Raw genomic sequence first — 20290 nt, 5'->3', positions numbered from 1 at the left:
ACCTAGTTGTAGTAACTACCCCGCGATTTGGCGTTCTATCCTCTCTGCGTACAAGGAATGGACGAGAAACCCCACAAGGACAATTAAATGGCGTGATGGTTCGTTTGTTTGTTTGAGTTATGAATGCAGTTTTACAACAGTTTTTTTCTCTTGGGAAAACACTCACGTATCTCTAGGATTTTTTTAAACGAAATATAGGTGCTGATCGAGACCTTTAAAATTAATTAGGTAAAATATCAATTATCATCATCGTCATTCTCTTTCAGCACCTAATGGTGCACAGGGCACTGCGTTGGTACAACAATCGAAACGTATTTTAGTCTTACGCTTTAGGTACCAGCCCAGGGATTATGAAATATTCTAGTGTAAAAATACCCTTTTAAATAAATCTTCTTCTCCTTTTCCACATCCACTCCTAAGCGGAGTATGTGGGCATCACCAGTTGCCTCCAGGAGACCCTATCACCAGCCAATACTTTCGCCTCCTCCCACGTCAATCCAGCGCCCCTTAGTTCCGTCGAATAAAGTCGAAATATCGTCATCGACGGCCTTCCAGGACGGCGTGAGCCCGCAGTTTTAAAGAAGAGGCAACTTGGGTTTAGGTTCTCCTGAGGCATGCGCAGCATGTGACCAAGCCAGGTTCAGCTCAAGACGCTCGTTATAGGAGGCTGCTGCGTCCGTTCTCGGACTTCAATATTAGTTATAAAATCGAACCACCTTATAACCACCACAAATAAATAACCGAGAATATTTTTATAATTTTTAATTATTAAGAGTCTATGAAATACTATCATTTTAAAAAAATGTGTAGGTACTTATTAGTAGCATATGAATATTTTTTTATTCTAGCAAAAAAATATTTTTATAATTTAACGTTTATAAATAACGCAATAAAATATTTTTAAATTTCCGCGAAAATAGTCAAGTAGTATTGGCCACACCCCTAATACGCTACGATTCGGCTAAATTTTGAACTTTGTTTATGACCGTTTTATATTTTAATAGAACATTTTCACGAATCTTGACGTCACGTCACAATTATCAAGGCCGAACATGTCGCATTTTGATAGAGACGTATTTTTTAACAATTTGATTTAGGTGTAATGTTGGATTCAAAACTTACATTTCACCAAAACGCTAAGATGGTAATAAATAAGATTGCAAAAAAAATATCAATTTTGGGAAGGATCAGAAGATTTATTGATAAGGACTCCTGCAAAACTATTTACAAAGCAATTATTGAACCACACGTTAACTACTGTAGTAGCATTTTATTTTTATCAAACAAAGAAAACATAGATAAACTAACTGTATTACAAAATAAAGCCTTTAGAATCATTTTGAAAAAAAACAGATATACGAGGGTAAAGTCGATGGTAAATGAAATGAAATTATTAACATATAAACAAAGAATATTTTACAATACAATGATATTTGTTCATAAAATTATAAACTCTAATAAAAAAACAGAATTTTGGAAAAAAATTGATCGGAACCAGCATGAACACGATCACAATACTAGAGAAAAGAACAAAATTAGACTTCCATTTAGGAAAAAGGCAAAGTCACAAAATTCGATTTTATTTAAAGCAATTAAAAAGTATTACGAAATGGAAAAAAATATTTATGAAGAAAAAAACATATCAAAATTTAAAATAATGGTCAAGACATATGTGATAAACAATTTATAAATTAAATATATTTGCAATGTTATTATTAGAACACACATAACAATATGTATGATATGTGTGCCCTACTTTAAGATTTAAATTAAAAAAAAAAAAAAAGTTATGTATTTAAGTCAATTTCTCCACAACATTGATTTTGAAAATACAATTAATTTTTCTAAATTCATTTCACACATTTTTATCGGTATTCCTAGTACGCGATATTTCCCTACTATGATGCTAAAGCGTTCTTCCCATATTTTAACAGCTAAATTAGCAAATACCACAAAAACACTGGGCATTATATAAATTTAAAAAGTCTGTTTTTGCTCTCCCGCAAAATGCGCCATTTTGACATACCACAGTGTACTATACAGTCCACTCGTCATCCACTTACCGCGCTAATTTAACCCATTCATGTTGTCAATATTTTCTTTCATTTTACCGTTTTGTTTTTTCACTCGCGAGCTCACTGCTCAAAAAAATACATAAAAAATATATTTTGTTGTCCCCAGTATGGTAGGAAATATTTCATTCGTTGTCTATTTGTTTTTGTTTTGTTGGCCTTTTGGTGTAGTGGTCAGCGCGTATGCCTACAATGCAAGGGGTCTCTGGTTCAATTCTGATTCACTTGAGCGCGTCCAGAAGAAATTTCTGAAATTTATTAATTTTGAACGACATATTCCAGCTGCTTTATTTAATTATAATCAATTGTTATCTTTAGCAAATCTTTGAAAACTTTCCGATAGAAGAATCCCAACCGTTCAAATATTACTTTATAAAGTGATCAATTTATTAATTAATTCAACAATGTTTGATTATGTCCAAATGCTTGCAGACTGGCTGGATTTCCTCCCTAGGGAGTTGTTCATATTTAAATTTATTTCAACAGTGAGGGAAAAAATTTTTGAGAAGGGAATATGGAAGTCTAGGCATTTACAGGGCTTATGACCTATCATTGGCTGGTTTAAGTGGCCACTTTACACACTGTGTAACATTAACCATTCTGCCCATGTTTGAACATCCACATTTCCTCAACTCTTCCATCTGTTGAATTTTGTGAAGTAAAAGAGCTGAAACCTTTAAATGAACGACGTCACTAGTTCTTATGAATCAACCGATAATAAGAGGAGAGATGTAAAAGATTTCCGATTGGCGGTAACTCAATATACCAATCGGTAGAACTGACCGAGAAGAAGCGGAAGAGAGCTTGAGACGTAACACGTTTTAAAAAATGCAAAACTTTGAAAAATCATAGCGCTGATAATGCGGCACACAAAATTTTTAAACAATTTTCGGCATGGTTTAATAGTCTAATAACAAATAAAAAAAACCTTTGAACTTCCTCGATTTTTCAGATTTCCAAACACACGGTATTAGGTTCCATAGTTTAGGTCCGTTATATGGAAATATTTCCCAACATGGTTGACACGAAATATTGATTGAAAAAGGTGTTTTTGCACTAGAATGGCATCTGAAGTATAAGATTGATCATCTTACCTGCAATTGGTGTACCAATGCAGTGCTCTAAGGACTATTAGGTGCGGACAGGGAATGATGCGTATTGCACGAGCGCGTATTATAGTCGAGATTTCACGGTAAACAGTATTATGTCTTCCCCTTTGACTTTACCTTGCGAGGAGACGGTGCGACTCCTGGCCATGTCGATCTTGTTGGCCACGAGCAGCGCCGGCCTGGTCCGCAACAGCTCCGCGTCGTGCAGTCTGCTGAGTTCCTGCTCCGCTTTCTGGAAGGATGCTTTGTCCACGACTGAGTATATCAGCAAAAAGGCGTCTGGCGGGTCCATGCGATCAATTTCCTCCTGAAAATAATAGAAAAAACACTTTTAGTATAATTATAATCAAAATAATCATCGTTTATTAACAAAAAAATACAATTTCTTTATCTAATACATATATATGTACATACTTAGGTAATACATTTCTCTGGATTATGTCTAGTCTGCCTAACTAGGTACAACCTGTTTTAAGGCAGACATTTTTATGCAAAAATAAACAATAACTTGACTACCTACTTGTTGATTTATTATAGAGTTTTACAATATTTAAATATAACGTTTATTATTTAAGAATGTTTTTGAGTAAATTTCCGATTTTTCTCTACCTAAATCTAGTAACCATTTTTTTTACAAATTTATTTAATTGAATTAGGGTCATGGTGTTGCAATGTTTGGGTACATATTAAATATTTTGGGGCCCAGAAACCTGAAATTTCTTTGGCCGAATTCAGAGTTTGTGGTAGGCCCCATGACCCATCATCTAGTTTGACATCTGGTAGTGTGGGAGTGTTCCTTTTGGGATTTGATGGAATAATTTACTTTCACAAACATTTTTATTCTAAAAATATATAATTGCCTTATATCTAAGATCTCAAATTCCTCAAATAACTTGACGCTGGGGTGCCAAAAGGGCTTTTTAAAAATTATTTTTACTATTGATTTTTCAGTAGATTTGAGCGGTTTTAATGTCGATTTATTAGTGCCTCCCCATCCTATTATGCCATAAGTTATAATTGAGTTACATAAAATAAAATTTAATTAGGGATAAGATGTTACGTATCGACTTGAAGATATGGAAAAGTTTTCTAATTTTTTGTGTTATATATTTTACTAGCGGACCCGACAGACGTTGTCCTGCCCGAACGTTGGCAAAAGACTTTTAATTGATAAGTAGGTACCTAGGAACTTGTTTATGATTGAATTCCAAAACTAAAAATTATAATATTAAAAAAATATTGAATTCAAATAGGTACCTAGGTACTTGTTTATGGTTGAATTCCAAAACATAAAATAAATATTTTTTTAAATATGGTATTCTTTTTGCGAACGTCAAACTCCGGTCTTCTCACAAACAGTATTGAACTGAATATTATTTAAGTATTACTAAAAATCCAGTAAAATGAAATAAACGGGTAGAAATTATAAGGAATTTAAGGAAAGAATCTGATTGAGATCCACAAAAAACAAATGCTGTTTGTAAACATTCAAAAACTATTTTTTTATACACACAAAAAAACAACCTCTTTCCATTTTTTGTAAATGCATTCTCCTCGAATACAACCCTGGTAGATCGATGAATGAAACATTTATGCTCCTTACTTATTTTTTACATATTAGATTGAAGATTTTAATGTCTACGAACACGCACAGCGCAAAGATCTATATTTCTCTGAAAACCGCACGTAAATCAGCCTGCAGAGGAGTACGGTGACATCACACGTACAGAGGAATTATATATATAAAGATGTGTTCTGTCCATTTAAAATGTTTATCAACAATTGTTCCAAATTCATCACTTTTTTCCTATTCGCGCCCAACAGAACTTAAGGCTTTACATTAGTGCTTCGATTACAGCGTTTTCGAGAACATTTTAGAGACGGAAATTTGGAAGTCTAGGCAACGTCAGGGTTTATGACCTATTAGAGGGTTTATAACTTGGAGAATGTTACACACTGTGTAACATTCTCCATATTGCCAATGTATGTATACAACCAATAACCCGTTATTTCGATTATAATGAATGGTAGGTTTTTATTTGTTTCTTAAGTAAAATAAATGTTTGTTTAAAGTGTGAGTGAACAGCGAAGGATAATTAATTTATCTTTTTATTACATCGCTTTCAATGTTGAATCTTCAGATTGCTACACATAAAACAAACAATACGAAGGGCGGAGGGTCGATAAAGGACGAAAGTGAAGATAAAGACGTTAATTTGCTCTTAGAAGGGTGGAGTGAATCAATTTATAAAGGAGCAAAAGTTCGTGAGATAGTGAGGCGACGGTTCATATTTCATAATCGAATCATTGGATTATTAGTTTACTTCAATTGATATATATTTATCAAATATTAATTATTTGTTATTTATTTTGTAATCTTATAGTCAATGGATATTTGAAATGCTACAGCATGAACATATGCTACAAAGTGTAAATTGCTCAGAAAAAATAATGGTGAACATAAATCATTCGTCTTGTTTTTTTTAAGGGCGCGAAATAGGCATATCGTCGCTTCAGTTCTTTTTGTCCAAAATACCAAAATACAAATCTGCAGAAATAGAGCTTTAAAGTTTTTTATACGTAATAAGCATAAATAATGACCACTACTTAAGACAAAACTCGTCAATTTTAAAAATAGAGTTTTTAAATTTGAATATTTTTTATTTAGAACTCCTGTAAACTTAACTCAATTTCGTTTAAAATGGTCTGTTGGACAAAAACTAACTCAAGCGAGGATATAAGGCTGACTGTTGGTGTAACTACTGGCATATAGTATAGTATTAAAAAATGTACGCTGAGTGCTTTACCATAGTGGCGAGCGTTTTGCAGCGCGGTACGGGCGAGGTGAACTCAAATATAAATGTAGAGTCCATAGTGACCTTGCAAGCGCGGCAAGTCGCCGCGTTCGTGAACAAGGCTAAAAAAAATTTACCTGTAGGCGCAATGAGAAAGTTCGGTGCTACAGGAAATTGGATATAAAAAGTTAAAAACCTTGTATTTTGTCATAAATAAATAAATTTAAAAAAAAAATTCTACTGTGAAGTTTCTCGAAAATGTATGAAAAAAAAAGGTTTTAATAAAAATGAACTACTTCATAAGTTCACTTGGATGAACCGATGATCTATTATTTATTGTTGTGTGGTTGTAGAGGGTTATGATAGACCAGTCAGCAGAAGTTACCGACGAGAACTTGTGACGTCACGTGCGGAGTTATTTAAAATTACCAAACTTAAAAAATACATAGCGATGATAATACGATTCATAAAAATATGAAAACACATTTTTTTGGATTAGGTTTGTTAACAATATTACTTTAAAAATGTAATTTTAAAAAAACGTGTTACTTCCCTATTGCGAGATTTCTAATTATGCTTCACTAACTCAGGGGAGAATGCTAAGTTTGCGGTGTCAAGTAGTATAATTGAAATCTGTTTTTGCAAGATTTAGAGACGGTTTTGAATTACGCTATTATTTAGGTGGGTAGGTTTTTATGTATAGTTTATTTTAGCATCAATAACTAATTTTCCGTTATTGGTGGAGATTTCTAAGTTTGCTTAATACCCTTATTTATTATAATGAATCCCATTACATATAAGGATTTAGAACTACCCTTAAATGAGTTTAATGAGAAAGCAGATTTTAATATATCTGCACCATGAAATTAAAAATAAACTATTCGGTTTCGCACGTCACTAGTCTGAGGGCAGCCAACACAACCCAACCCATCTGTCAATAAAACATAGAAAAAGAGTGATAATGAGACCATAAACACAACATGTAGGTTCTTTTGCCATCAAATAAGATTTTCTTATAAGATTATTTCGTTTGATATAAAGTTTCCTTTTCTTTTGTTTTTATTTTAGCGTTACTTCACTTTTATACCTATACTCACATAATAAACTTGACACTATCACGAGTTATTTATTTATTAAAAACATTTAGTACAAAGATTAACTACTTTGGCGGACTTATTGCTAAAATCAACATCTTCCAGCCAACCAAAAAATAGACTGGAAAACTTCCAGTATCCGGATTAACAAGTGTCAGATTTCATTGCTTTGAAATAATTAATCGAATCGGAATAACATTAAAAAACTGAAAAGTTAATTGCACAATTAAGGCTGTAGTCTGGTAAAACGCACGAAAATGAGGAAATCATGCGATTTTGCCACTTTAAAACGAATGTTTTTTTTAATCGCGCAACAATAAAAAAACATATTAGATAATTTTTTTTTTTTTTTTAATGTATTTCCGTTAAAAAATATACTTAAAAGTTTTATGTAACTAAAATATAATTACTTTTAGACCGGCAGATTACGGCAATTCAAATTTAGACTAAACTTAGGTATCTGGGATCTCAACAAAGACAGTATTGAACTAATTTTTTTGTAATAATTTGAAGATAATAAATTGAACGTGAAAGTGGCCAAAGTTTAATTTTTTTATTTTGAAAAGAAATACAAGCATTTTAAATCACGTAAATTTTTGTGACATTTTCCTTTATTTCTACGTAAAATTATGCTTCCGGTAATACTTAAAAAAAAATTTTATTGAAATATTTTATTTGAAACCTTTTTTTACAGAATTGTTTTTTTTTTTTTTTTTAAGTAGTTTTGTTTTAATATTTAATTTATAACAACATCCTATTTACGTTTTAATGGCCTTCAGACCTGCTCTTATCGTTTTCGGTAATTTATGTTTTTTTTTTTTTTTAATTACATTCGTTTTCAAATGGCTGAATTCCTAATTTTGCGTCCGTTTTACCAGACTACAGCCTTAAATTAAAATTAATAACTTCTGCATTTTTGGCAAACCGGATGGTTTCGGTTCAGATAAACGGAGTTCTGCTGAAGTTCATTTTTGTATTTTTTTTCATTCATTTCCGAAAAGCTTCGCCGCACAGTTATATGCTTTTATTTTTACCGCGTGTAAGAAAACATTTTTTATATCTAATTTTCAGTATAACTGAACTATCTCAAGTTAAAATATTACAACAGAGATGAAGAACATTTAAGAAAAGGTAATATGGAAGTCTAGGCACATTCAGGGCTTATGACCTGTCAATGGCTGGTTTAAGTGGCCACTTTACACACTGTGTAACATTCACCATTCTGCCTATATTTGAACATCCATATTCCTTCAATTCTTTCATCTGTTGATGTTTGTGAAGTTAAAGAGCTGAAACCTTTATTTATGCGGGTGAGATTCATCTAATTGAATTATTTCACCTACATACTAGGCAACGCCTGAAAATATTATTTTTCCAATTTCTATACTTCTTCATGGACCAGGTAATTTATCAACAATATTTTGAGTTTGTCCAAATTTTTGTAGACAAGGACTGGATTCAACTCCGTATAAATAAAGGTTTCAGCTCTTTAACTTCTCAAACATCAACAGATGAAAGAATTGAAGGAATATGGATGTTCAAATATAGGCAGAATGGTGAATGTTACACAGTGTGTAAAGTGGCCACTTAAACCAGCCATTGACATGTCATAAGCCCTGTAGATGCCTAGACTTCCATATTATCTTCTCTTAAATGTTCTTCATCTCTGTTGTAATATTTTAATATAAGCAGCTCCTCAGGGAGTTGAATCCAGTCCTTGTCTACAAAAATTTGGACAAACTCAAAATATAACCTCACTTACATTAGATTTCTTACGCAAATTCCGAATGTTACAATAATCATTGTTCCATATTTTGATTTCGGCTCAATAACCCAGTGTTTGAAGGAGATAAAAGTAATCTTGTTTCGTTTCTAAAAATTCCTTTTGGCGAATTCCCGAAATTTGAGTTAATACTCGTACGTACTCAGAAATAATATTGCAGATAAGAAATTTCAAAGGAACACCTAACTTACTCGGGGCAAGATAATCAATTTCGCAGGGAGTAACTTTCTTACAATATATAATTGCTTAAGTATGCCAGCCAAAGTCTTTATTTTAAATTAAAGACTTAAGGGTAAGTATGTTTTATGAAATTTATTGACTGCCTTTAACCTTCTCGTGCACAAATTATGAAATATGATTAAATTGCTTGTTAATAGATAAACGATCGAAATGCTGGTTTGCGGAATGCGTTTTCCTTTATTCGCTTTGCCACGGAACCCTAAATACAATGAATGCGATTACCTACCTTATTCTGGGTTCTGGCACCTTTATTGTCTGGAACTTCTGTCGCGGCAGTCAGGATCAGATTAGACCTTGTGGTCACGAAGGAGAAGCACTTGACGATTATACGACACATTGGAGTTATTGATCGCAAAAATAACTTATTTGCGATCGAAATAACATCGAAATTTTATGGGTTTTTTTAAATAATATCATCTGCCAATGTCTGGAATACGAAAGGTAAAGTTGAATTTCGTAAACACGTCTTTCTATTTATATCTATGTCATTACGAATATTAAAATAAATTCATTTCTCTTGGACTCATGTGATGAAATTTATTGCCAACTTACGAAATTGCTGTTTTTGTGATAGTGAATTCAGCAAATGTAATTTATGAATGAAATTATTGATTATTAGCCCTATTGTAAGCACTAAAAGAGTACTAAATAACTCTTTTATAAGTACAGGATGTTAAATCCGATATTTCTCCCGAGTGAAAATATTATATTGGCAGGTAACCGCACGAACCAGTACACCATGAGGCCGACTAATCTCCACTCGATTTCCTTCAGCAAAATTTTTACCCGCGAATAGAAATAAAGCGAAAAAAAATAGTTTCTATCTACCCCAATTCCACCAGGATGGATTGGCACGATACATCATGTGAAATGGGCTATTGGATTGAAAGCCTGGGCCCTCGATTACAAAGAGGCGGTACGGGATTTACCGATATTCTTAGTATACAACATCCACATATTGTTATGACTTACCTTCATAAATAAATCCACTGAAGCGAGGGTGATTTCTGCCATGCATGTTAAAAAACATAGTTTGATAATTAAGTAGTGAGCTAATTAGTGAAATTTCTAGAAATTTGTGTCATTATCAGAATTTTTCCTGTATGTGGATCATCCCTGGAACTGAGATGACTAACGAAAAGCGGCGTGACTTAAATATAAATAGTTTAATTATTACTTTGTAGATTTTAATATTATTTATCAATGGATTTAATAATTGAGCCCGTAGCGGATGATGTGAACTAGAGATACGCGTTTTGGTTATTTATGGGAGTTGCAATAACAGTTACTGTTTCACAAATTAAACTGTTTCTGAACAACAGTTTAGAGTAGTGTGGAAAAAAAATAGTACAAGCTTTTATTCTTTGCAGTTTAAATTCTAGGGAGTGGTTTGCAGTAAAGTCCTGCATCTCGTCCTCCACTACTCTCTATTCTCTGCAACCCTCTTCAGCTTAACATATGAGGCACGGTTCAAATTCTCGCACACTTGTTCTAAATACTTCCGTCGGAGGCGCCCTCCGCGATTTGTCCCCTCTGTTATTCCCTCTATTATGTCATGCAGGAGACCCTGATGGCGCATAATTTGGCCTATCCATTAGGCTTGCTTCTCTGAGATGGTTTTAATTGGGTGCCTCCCTTCTTCGATTCTATTGAGAACCTCGTCATTAGTGATGTGGTCTCTCCAGGAAATGCTTAATATTCTTCTGTAGCACCTCATCTCAAAGGCTTCATGTATTTTTTTGTATCTTTCGGTAAGGCACCATGTCTCACAACGGTACATCAATATGCTCCATGCATATGTCTTGGAAAGTACAAGCAATTACTGGAAAATTTCACAAAAGATAGGGGAGGGATGGCTACAGTTTTGCTACACTGCATGCCAATTAAATATCCCGACAAGTGTTTTTTTACTGTAAAGATTTAAAAACAGTTTCCGCTATTTCCAAAGAAAAACGGTTTTAAAATAATAGTTATTTTTTTATGAGACTGTTTCAATTGTTATATAGCTATTTTAAAACAACTGTTACATTTTTTTACCACCTCTAATGTGAACCAACTGACAAAATGGCAGAATTTTTTTAACTCTGAGCTTTCTGCCTTTCTTTTTTTACTAAACTGTCAATATTTTGAATTAACATGGATGTTTTGTACATAAACAATTGGGAAAAACAGGTATTTGGATTATACTGATTACAAAAATGTACTTCTGTTATATTATTAGCAATGAGTTTACTTCACCTTTAAAATGTCAGTTCAATTTACTTGCAATGGGCTCAATAATTATTATTGTTGGGTCTTACTCCGTACCAAAAGGAATTTGAACCTTTTTGACGTGGTCAAACACTGACTACGTATAAATTTACCAATTATCCGATTAAACGATCGGGTAGTCACAAAACCTGCTTTGAAATTTGAACATAAAAAAAATGATTTGTTGATGTGGTACCGCAGAGTTAAGTTATCTTTCTATCTTCCATACTAATATTATAAATGCGAAAATATGTCCTTCACGTCTCAATAGAGCGACCTGACTTTTTTTTTGCACAGAGATGGCCGAAAAGGTGAGAAGTAAAATAAGCTACGTACGTTTTATCCCGAATTTTCCCGAAGTACACTAAAAAAAATATGAAATATGGTAACAGCAACATTATCTGCAGCACAATCACAAATGACTATCGACGTGCTAATTAGCGGCGTGATAACAATTTTTCACCGTGGTTGTTTATCGTATGCGCGGTCACAATGAAACATCCGTGAAAGTTATCGATCGGGATTATTATATTTTTTTAATATTGTCATACTTGATGCTTGGCAACACCTAATATTAAATGTCAAAATTCAAAATATTTACGTTTCGCAACGCATAATCAATCACATATTTGAATTTTACCGGTGTAAATATGGAGAATATTCCTAAACTGTAAGTAAAATAATTTAGTTTTATTTTTTTGTTCACAATTTATCATGCTATTTATTTGTTTTGAATCAAATTGAGAAAGCTATTAAACTAAACAATTGTTGAAGGCGTTTGGCGTTTTGCAACGCGACCGCGATAACTTCAGCGTGTTCATAATTGTTCGTTGTGATCGCTCAAATACTTAGCACGTCGATAGTCATTTGTGATTGAGCCCCTGAAAATGAGTAGACGGTAAGTGGGATGTCAAAAATAATCAATTAATTATTTAAATTTCTATAATTGACTTACTTTCTCTATGGATATTTTGGTTTGCTTTTGGTTTTGTTTTTCTAGTAGGATTTTGGATTTGTGAATAGAACAATGATGCTACGTAACCATAGACTAATGTATCATCATATTTCTTTTATAGCAATAGTTGGCAGACATAGCTACTTTCAATCCCGATAACATATATCATTCCTTCGGTAATATTCTCATTAATAAACAAAAACTCTTATCGATAAACGACAAACTAATTATTTACATAAATTATTTCTCCCCAATATCACGTGAGCGAAGCCACGGGTAAAAGGTAGTAGGTAATATTATTTGAAGTACAATTTTAATTTAGTAGCTCAATCACAAATGACTATCGATGTGCTAATAAGCGACGTGATAACAATTTCTCACCATGGTTGTTTATCGTATTCGTGATCACAATGCAACATCCGTGAGCACCTAATATCAAATATCAAAATATTTGCGTTTCGCGACGTATAATCCTGCTGCGCAATAGCATATTTGAATTTCACCGGTGTAAATAAGGAAAATATTCCAAAACTGCTATTATTATTAATTTATTTATTATTTATCACGCTATTTATTGTATTCAGCCGGCGGTTAGCAAACCAAATGTCAAAAAAAGCAGTCACCATAGTAATTGTAATTTAATTATATTTTTTGTACTAGATACTCCTTACTATTTTGCAAATGCAATAAATTGTATTATTTTTTATAGTAAACGCCGATTTTTCGCCAATGAACTGTATTTATTTACGAGGAAAACAAAAAACAAACCGACACGAGCGTTGACTTAGAGATTACACACGAGTTGACTTATGACTGCAATAACTTAAGCGTGTTTATTATTGTTCATTGTGATCGCTCAAATGCTTAGCATGTTTTTAAGCACGTCGATAGTTATTTGTGATTGAGCTGCAGAGGTCACCGATCTTTTTGACGCAGCGATCACAAATAATTTTAATTTACAGAAAAACGTAAAAACATATTGAACATACATAAACGGTTTATCACAAAACATCATCGTCATATCACTATCTGTACCTATGGTGCATAGGGCACTGCATTTATGCAGGAAATGCAGCGTACTTTGATCTCTTAGATGAAGGCAAGATGATTAGATCGCTTCAGGAGCAAGTTTAGGGACAAAAAAACTTTGCCATGTAAAACCTCCTTCTAAACCGATATTAGATGTCGATCTTATCAGGAATTGAACTGTCGGCCTCGTGGTGTGATGTTTATCGCGTTTGCCTACCACGCAACAGGTCTCGGGTTCGATTCCCGACATGGTTGATTCAAATATTTATTCAAAAGGGTGTTTTCACACTAGAATATTTCATAGTCTCTGGACTGGACTGATCATCTTACTTTCATGTCAACAATATTTTGAGTTTGTCTAAATTTTTGTAGACAAAGACTGGTTTCAATTCCCTGTGGAGCTGATTATATAAACATATTACTACAGAGATGAAGGACATTTAAGAGAAGGTAATATAGAAGTCTAGGCATCTACAGGGCTTATGATAGCCCTCAGAGATGATCATCAGAGATTATGAAAGAATTAAAGGGCTTTGGATGTTCAAATATGGGCAGAATGGTGAATGTTACACAGTGTGTAAAGTGGCCACTTAAATCAGCTATTGACAGGTCATAAGCCCTGTAGATGCCTAGACTTCCATATTACCTTCTCTTAAATGTTTTTCATCTCTGTTGTAATATGTTAATTACTTTCATGTAATATAAAAATGCTCAAGATTCACTGCTATAGGTACACCAATGCAATGATGGAAAAGGAACGATGATTATGATATTAGGAATTGAACCTACAGTGCAGTTGCGGGGTGGAAAATTTTGATGACTTTATCGACAAATATCGGTAAATTTCTTATCGTTTTATCGGGATACGGCTCCTGAAGTAATGCATGCGGTCTGTTTGTTTGGCGCATTCCTATTAATTTATGATTCCGTGCGCTTCGTAATATGATGGAAATCACAAATTATGTAAGTACCTGACAGCAAATGGACTTTTGTTCGTATCGACGGGTGCATAAAAGTTTTGTCTTTTTTACTTATTAATTCTTAATTTATTTATCAATATCTTGAATATTTACAAAAAGTAGACGGATTTTAATCAAGTTTTAAGATGGTCACATGATTATAGCCTAACAATAAATACAAAAAAATGAAAGAGTTACACATTACGTCCCCATATAATAGACCAAAAGAAGATTGATTAATATAGCAATCTCTTAATCTGTCTTCATTGGAGAGACGTAGAACTGTAATGGACCTTTATATGCATTTTCAAAATACTTAATGCTTAAAGTGATGTCCCATCTCTGTTGCAATCAATTTATTTTCATGTTCCCAGCCGTGTCACCAGGAGTCAAAATCTGCTATTTATAAAATCTTCTAAGAGCAACTTTGGTTTTTATGCCCTAATGTCCAGAATGTGTAGATTTGTAAATTCATCACACGACTTGGAATTATTTGGGATAGATCTTCCGGCTTTTCGTAGATCTCTTCGCGACTAAGCAGTGTGGGATGAAGTTGGATTGGCATGGTTTAGCTCGAAGTCTTAGATCTTTCGTTTTTATGAATATATTGTATATAATTATTGTTTTGCCCTTGTTTGTCTTTGCTAAATAGTTTTATGTTCTTTTTGTTCAGTTTCCTTGCATTTATGTTTCTTCATGTAACTGTTGTAATTGGCTTAGACCGTATATATAATAAATAAATAAATATGCACACACTCACAAATATTTGCATAAAAATATACAAGACTGCAAATGCACAAAAATAGATCATGTATCAAAATATAAGTATTTGGTTATAATTATAGATTCCACTTTCAATTGGCAAGAACAGGTAAAAACAGTTTGCAATAAGCTAAGAGTTTGCCTACTTAACATGTACCACTTAAAACCATACCTACCATACCCAGTGCTGAGACTAGTTTACTTGGGGCTAGTTGACTCAATAATTCAATATGGATGAATATGGGGACTATGTTTCAAATCTTATACCGACAGAGTCCTGAACCTACAAATACAAATTTTAAAAACTATCGTACCTGTAAAAATAAAGATTGAGGCAAAATACAACAATAAAATATTATTTGATTATGTTTACTTTTTGCCTATTAACAAACAGTGTCAGTATAAGATAGTGACAGATCATTTCCTCGATTGCAGTTTTAAATCCAAAGTAACCCACCAGATCGTGACCCGACAAGTATCGGCACAGCAGCTGACGGTGCCACGACAGAAGAACTACTAAGGAGATAGAACAATGGGAAGTGTAGTACCAAAACTATTTAATTTAATACCAGTTAAAAATCGCGAGGAAAAAACCTAAATTCATAAAAAAAATTAGTCAAAAGCTTATTAAAAACAGCAAGTGAAACTTAAGTGTGCACATAAATATTTCATATTCTTCATTTATTATTAAACTTTGTTCTTACCTTTAATAAATAAAAAAAATAAAAAAAATGTTTTGTAACCCGCAGACAAACTTCGGCTCTGCGGGAACAAAAACATAATTGTGTATTTTACTTATCTGTTAAAATAAATAAAAAAACTAATTAAATCAATCGGCGAAAGGTCATGAGATTCGCAAATCCCGAGGTCATGCGAATTTTCTCAAGCCTGGGTGCTCTGTGCGGTAATAGGTAATGATCACTTTTTTTTGCATTTTTAAAGTAGTAAGGGTCCATGAAATGCTGTCTAGCAAAAAAATAAAAACATTTACAAAAAATCGTCACCGTAATTATCATCGTCACAGTCACCGTTATCATCACCGTCACCGTCATCGCCATTGTGACCACCACCTTTGTTTTCGTCATCACCGTCACCGTCACTGTCATCATCACCGTCACGACCGTCACCGTCACCGTCATCGATTCCGTCATCATCACCCTAATCATAATCGTCATCATGATCTTCATTTGACGATACAACAAAAACAACTCAATAAATTAACAAATTACAACAGCGATAGGGAAAACCCTAAAGAAGGGAATATGGAAGTCTAGGCATTTACAGGGCTTGTGACCTGTCATTGGCTGGTTTGAGTGGCCTCTTTACACACTGTGTAACATGAACCATTTTGGCTATGTTTAAAAATCTTTATTTTTTCCATTCTTCCATTTGTTGAAATGACAGGTCATAAGCCCCGTAAATGCCTAGACTTCCATATTCCCTTCTTTCCATTCCCCATCTCTGCTCTAATTTGTTAATCTTAATGACTCCCGAGGGGGGGAAATCCAGTCTTTCCTCAAAAACATTTGGACAAACTCAAATATTGTAACTCATGAAATATTTCACGTCGAGCTTGTCTGGAATCGAACCAGAACATCATCAAACGCACTTTTCGTTACCAGAAATTGTCTCCACATGATTTTCTTTTTTGGATTTTAACCCATCAGACCATTGAGTGGTGAAAACACTGGCCCAAGAATTGTATTCTTTATCTGCCCGGACGCGGAGCTATTTTCTAAATTCGAATTACTAAATAAAATATATAAAGAAAATTGATTGAACGTATCCCAGACATTTACCAGCTCCACCATTGACTGATTCGCTATAATTTGAATTCGAATTTAGAACAGGCGTTCGATATTTACGGTTACCAGGTGCAAAAAGAAAAACAAATTTGAGTTATACAACGAATAGTTCTGTAAATATTCGTATGGCGAATATATATATATGTACCTACTTACCCATTCTGGCAAAAATTACTACTTTTTTAAGGAAAATAAAATGTGTCATACTCACATAATTAATTGTTAATTGTGTTGATAAATACATGTCGTTTTTCTGATTGGAAATATTAATTAAACTAATGATTCATTCCATTGGCCCGTCTTTTCGATATTAATGTTTCTCTATCAATATTATTTATGAAGCTGAGATGTTCCAATATTCATAAATCTCAACGCAATATCATATTATATTTACGATGGCAGTTAAATTCTAAGGGTGTTTATCTAACGTGAAATCTTATCCCAATCAATTTATTAGATTCCAGGAAATCCGGCGAGTCCCGTAAACCCGTGTATATATTATTTATTTAAAAAACGTATTTATAAGGATTTGAATCAATGATAGTAAACAGAGAGGGTGCGCTGCTGAAATCGAGAGACGAAACGCTATGGCTCGCTCAGCGATGGAGAAATTTAAAATAAAGTATGGCAACAACGTAGTACCACCAAGTATATTAAAATAAAAATTCAGTGGCGGCTGAAGGGGTTAAAAATGGGGGGTAATTTTTTTACTAAATAGGTACATGTGAATTTCACAATAATTTAACACAATTTTTTTTTTCTTAAAAATACATAAATATATCTATGTCCAATATGTTACCTTCACAAATTTACAAAATACCTAACAGAGCGAGTGCTCGAGATCTTGGCTCACAGAGTTTCAAAAAGGTTTTAATTCGTTTAAGCGTCGAAAAATATATTTCACTATCAACTGTCGTCATCGTAATTCCACAAATAAAAATTACTAGTACATTTAACTTTTAAAACACAAACAAATTAGTAAAAATGTACGGGATTTAAATTTTACGTGTCGATATTAGTCGAGTTTAGTGCATACAAAACAGGACCCCATGTAATTGGACACGTACAAGAAACAATGCATTATAACAATATTAATTCACAAAGTTCATTTTAATCTTGTAAAAAGGGACGAGAAAATAAAAACTTATGTTAATACTTTCCATTAAGAATTCGCCCTTTTTAGTTTAGGTATGTAAAATACATAGGAATTAATTTATCATCGTATCTCTTCCAGTCTAGACCAATGCCAATATGATATTATTATTATCAATCTTATTCTTATCTCCTTCGTTTCATATTTTTATCTCTACTGGAACAATGCCCGCGTTCGAATTAATTTTGGGCGAAATGTTCCGATGTTCATGTACGCACGGGACGTTTCATCTCTTTCTTTCTGATAAGAAAATCTAGAGATATGACATGAGCTTTGGGACAGTTTCAGAAATAACCCGCGCATCGACATAACATGAATATTTGACGGCGCACAATAGTATTCTAGATAACATCTATAAAAAGACGAAGATTAATAGGTCCTTATATATTTGAATGAACGTTTTTTTTTTAAATATTATAAAACCTAATTGCATTAAACTAGTATTATACACTTTTTATATAATGAATTTCAAGTAAATATTTTAATTGATGGCAAATTTTGGGGGGTCATTCAATGGACATAAAGGAAAGCCGCCACTGGTCAAGACCCTATTTTTTTGTACATTATTGTACGCCGCAGAAACACGGACCCTGGAAGAAAGAGAACGAAGAAAGATAGACGCCTTTTGAAATGTGGTGCTGGTGTAGAATGCTGCGGATACCATGAACAGCCCTTAATGACTAATGTCTTTATAATCTGAGAACTGGGTATTGAACAGCGTCTTTCTTCCACGGTACAAATCCGCGTTCTCGGTTACTTCGGCCACGTTACGAGACGAAGAGTCATTATGGAAAAATGAGTGGTACAAGGACGAGCTGAGGAAACTTGATCTCGCGGAACAGATGGACAGATTTGGTGACAGAAACGACTGGCGCCCCTCTTCAGGAGGCCTCCAGAAGCGCTGAAGATGGAAGCGGATGTGGGCGGATCGTAGCGACTTACTCCGTCCTGCCGACGTGATTACGACTGCCCTGCCAAGAGCAAACGACTAAAAAGAAGATGAAATCAAATAATTCAACAAGGAAAAAAACAGTCCATAAGATTTTCAAAGACTTTTTCTGTTCTAATTGACGGAACTCATTTTTGTCAAATCAATGAATTAAATTAAAGAATGAACAAAAACGTAGAAATAATAACTATTATTACTAACCATACCTATTCGCACCTATTTTATAATCTGTTTTGTCTGTCTCCGGACGGATGAGGAATACAGTTTTGTGTGCGAAATTGAACCAGAATCCTGAGGTGTAATTATGAATATTATCGTGGGGATTAGAAAAAAAAAATTGGAAATTTAAAATTTTTGCATGCGATTACACTTTGCTTAATATATTGGAGCTACGAAATGTCAGTTATAAAATTGTTTTAATGACGGAAAAAACTGATACGGTTTAGTAAATTCAACCTAATTAAGTGTTTTCAGTAATAATGTTCTAAATGAGAATCATCATCAACAATGTTTTGAATATGTCCAAATGTTTGTAGACATGCTAGATTTCCTCCCTAGGGAGTTATTTATTCCCTCCTTAAAAAAAATTTCCCTCTCCGTTGCAACAATTTTAGATCTGAATAACTCAAAACATTGTTTATAAACTACTACGACAAACTGGTATAAGAAGTAAGATAATTGAAAAATTGTTTTCAGGCGTTGCCTAGTAGGTGGATTAGTTCGACCGGATGAATCTCAACCCCGTGATAGAGGTTTCAGCTCTTTTACTACTCAAAAGGCAACAGATGGAAGACTTGAGGAAACGTGGATGTTTAAACATGGGCAGAATGGTGAACGTTACACAATGTGTAAAGTGGCCACTTATACCAGCCAGACAGGTCATAAGCCCCGTGCGAGGTGTTTTCAGAAAATAATGGAAATTTCAGAAATTTGCGGGTTTGAAGAGTCAGATTGTCAAAATTTTACATACACACACAAAACATTCGAAAAATGTGCCAACGTCATCAGCGACTTCTCTGGTTAAAATTTGGGGATCGTTCATAACCATTTTATTCCCCTTTTTCACGTTTTAATCGGTTGTTGATGTGCTGGGGCGTCCGGACCGTTCGTCATCTTCAACGTCTTCACGGCCACCTTGGAAATACTTATACCACTCGTAAACTCTTGTTTTACTTATAACAGACTCACCATAGACCTTTGTTATATTTCACACACTTTGTTACCTTTATTTATTTTTTTATACAAAATTTGATACGAATTCTTTGATCCTTTTTTTTAACAAACGAAAATCGCCGAACTCATAAAAACACGTCTAACCTTAGCGGCTGCCACAGA

At 33.6% G+C, this 20290-nt stretch overlaps 1 protein-coding gene across 1 annotated transcript in view; it reads right to left on the bottom strand.

Annotated features, from left to right (window-relative positions):
- Rgk3 (Rad, Gem/Kir family member 3) overlaps nt 1–20290 on the bottom strand; it is a gene marked incomplete at its 5' end in the record, with an annotated part of 186424 nt that overhangs the window by 3417 nt on the left and 162717 nt on the right. Inside the window, one exon of the mRNA XM_088230447.1 lies at nt 3299–3488. Within this exon, the coding sequence (XP_088086573.1) occupies nt 3299–3488 (190 nt within the window). The remainder of the gene's footprint in view (nt 1–3298; nt 3489–20290) is intronic.

Source organism: Micrasema longulum, unplaced genomic scaffold (genome assembly GCF_059751315.1).
Source record: "Micrasema longulum isolate JH-2025_06_02 unplaced genomic scaffold, ASM5975131v1 h1tg000768l, whole genome shotgun sequence".
NCBI classification, from domain to species: domain Eukaryota; kingdom Metazoa; phylum Arthropoda; class Insecta; order Trichoptera; family Brachycentridae; genus Micrasema; species Micrasema longulum.
Note: the sequence above shows the minus strand (reverse complement) of the source record. Positions and strands in the feature narration are given on the sequence as shown.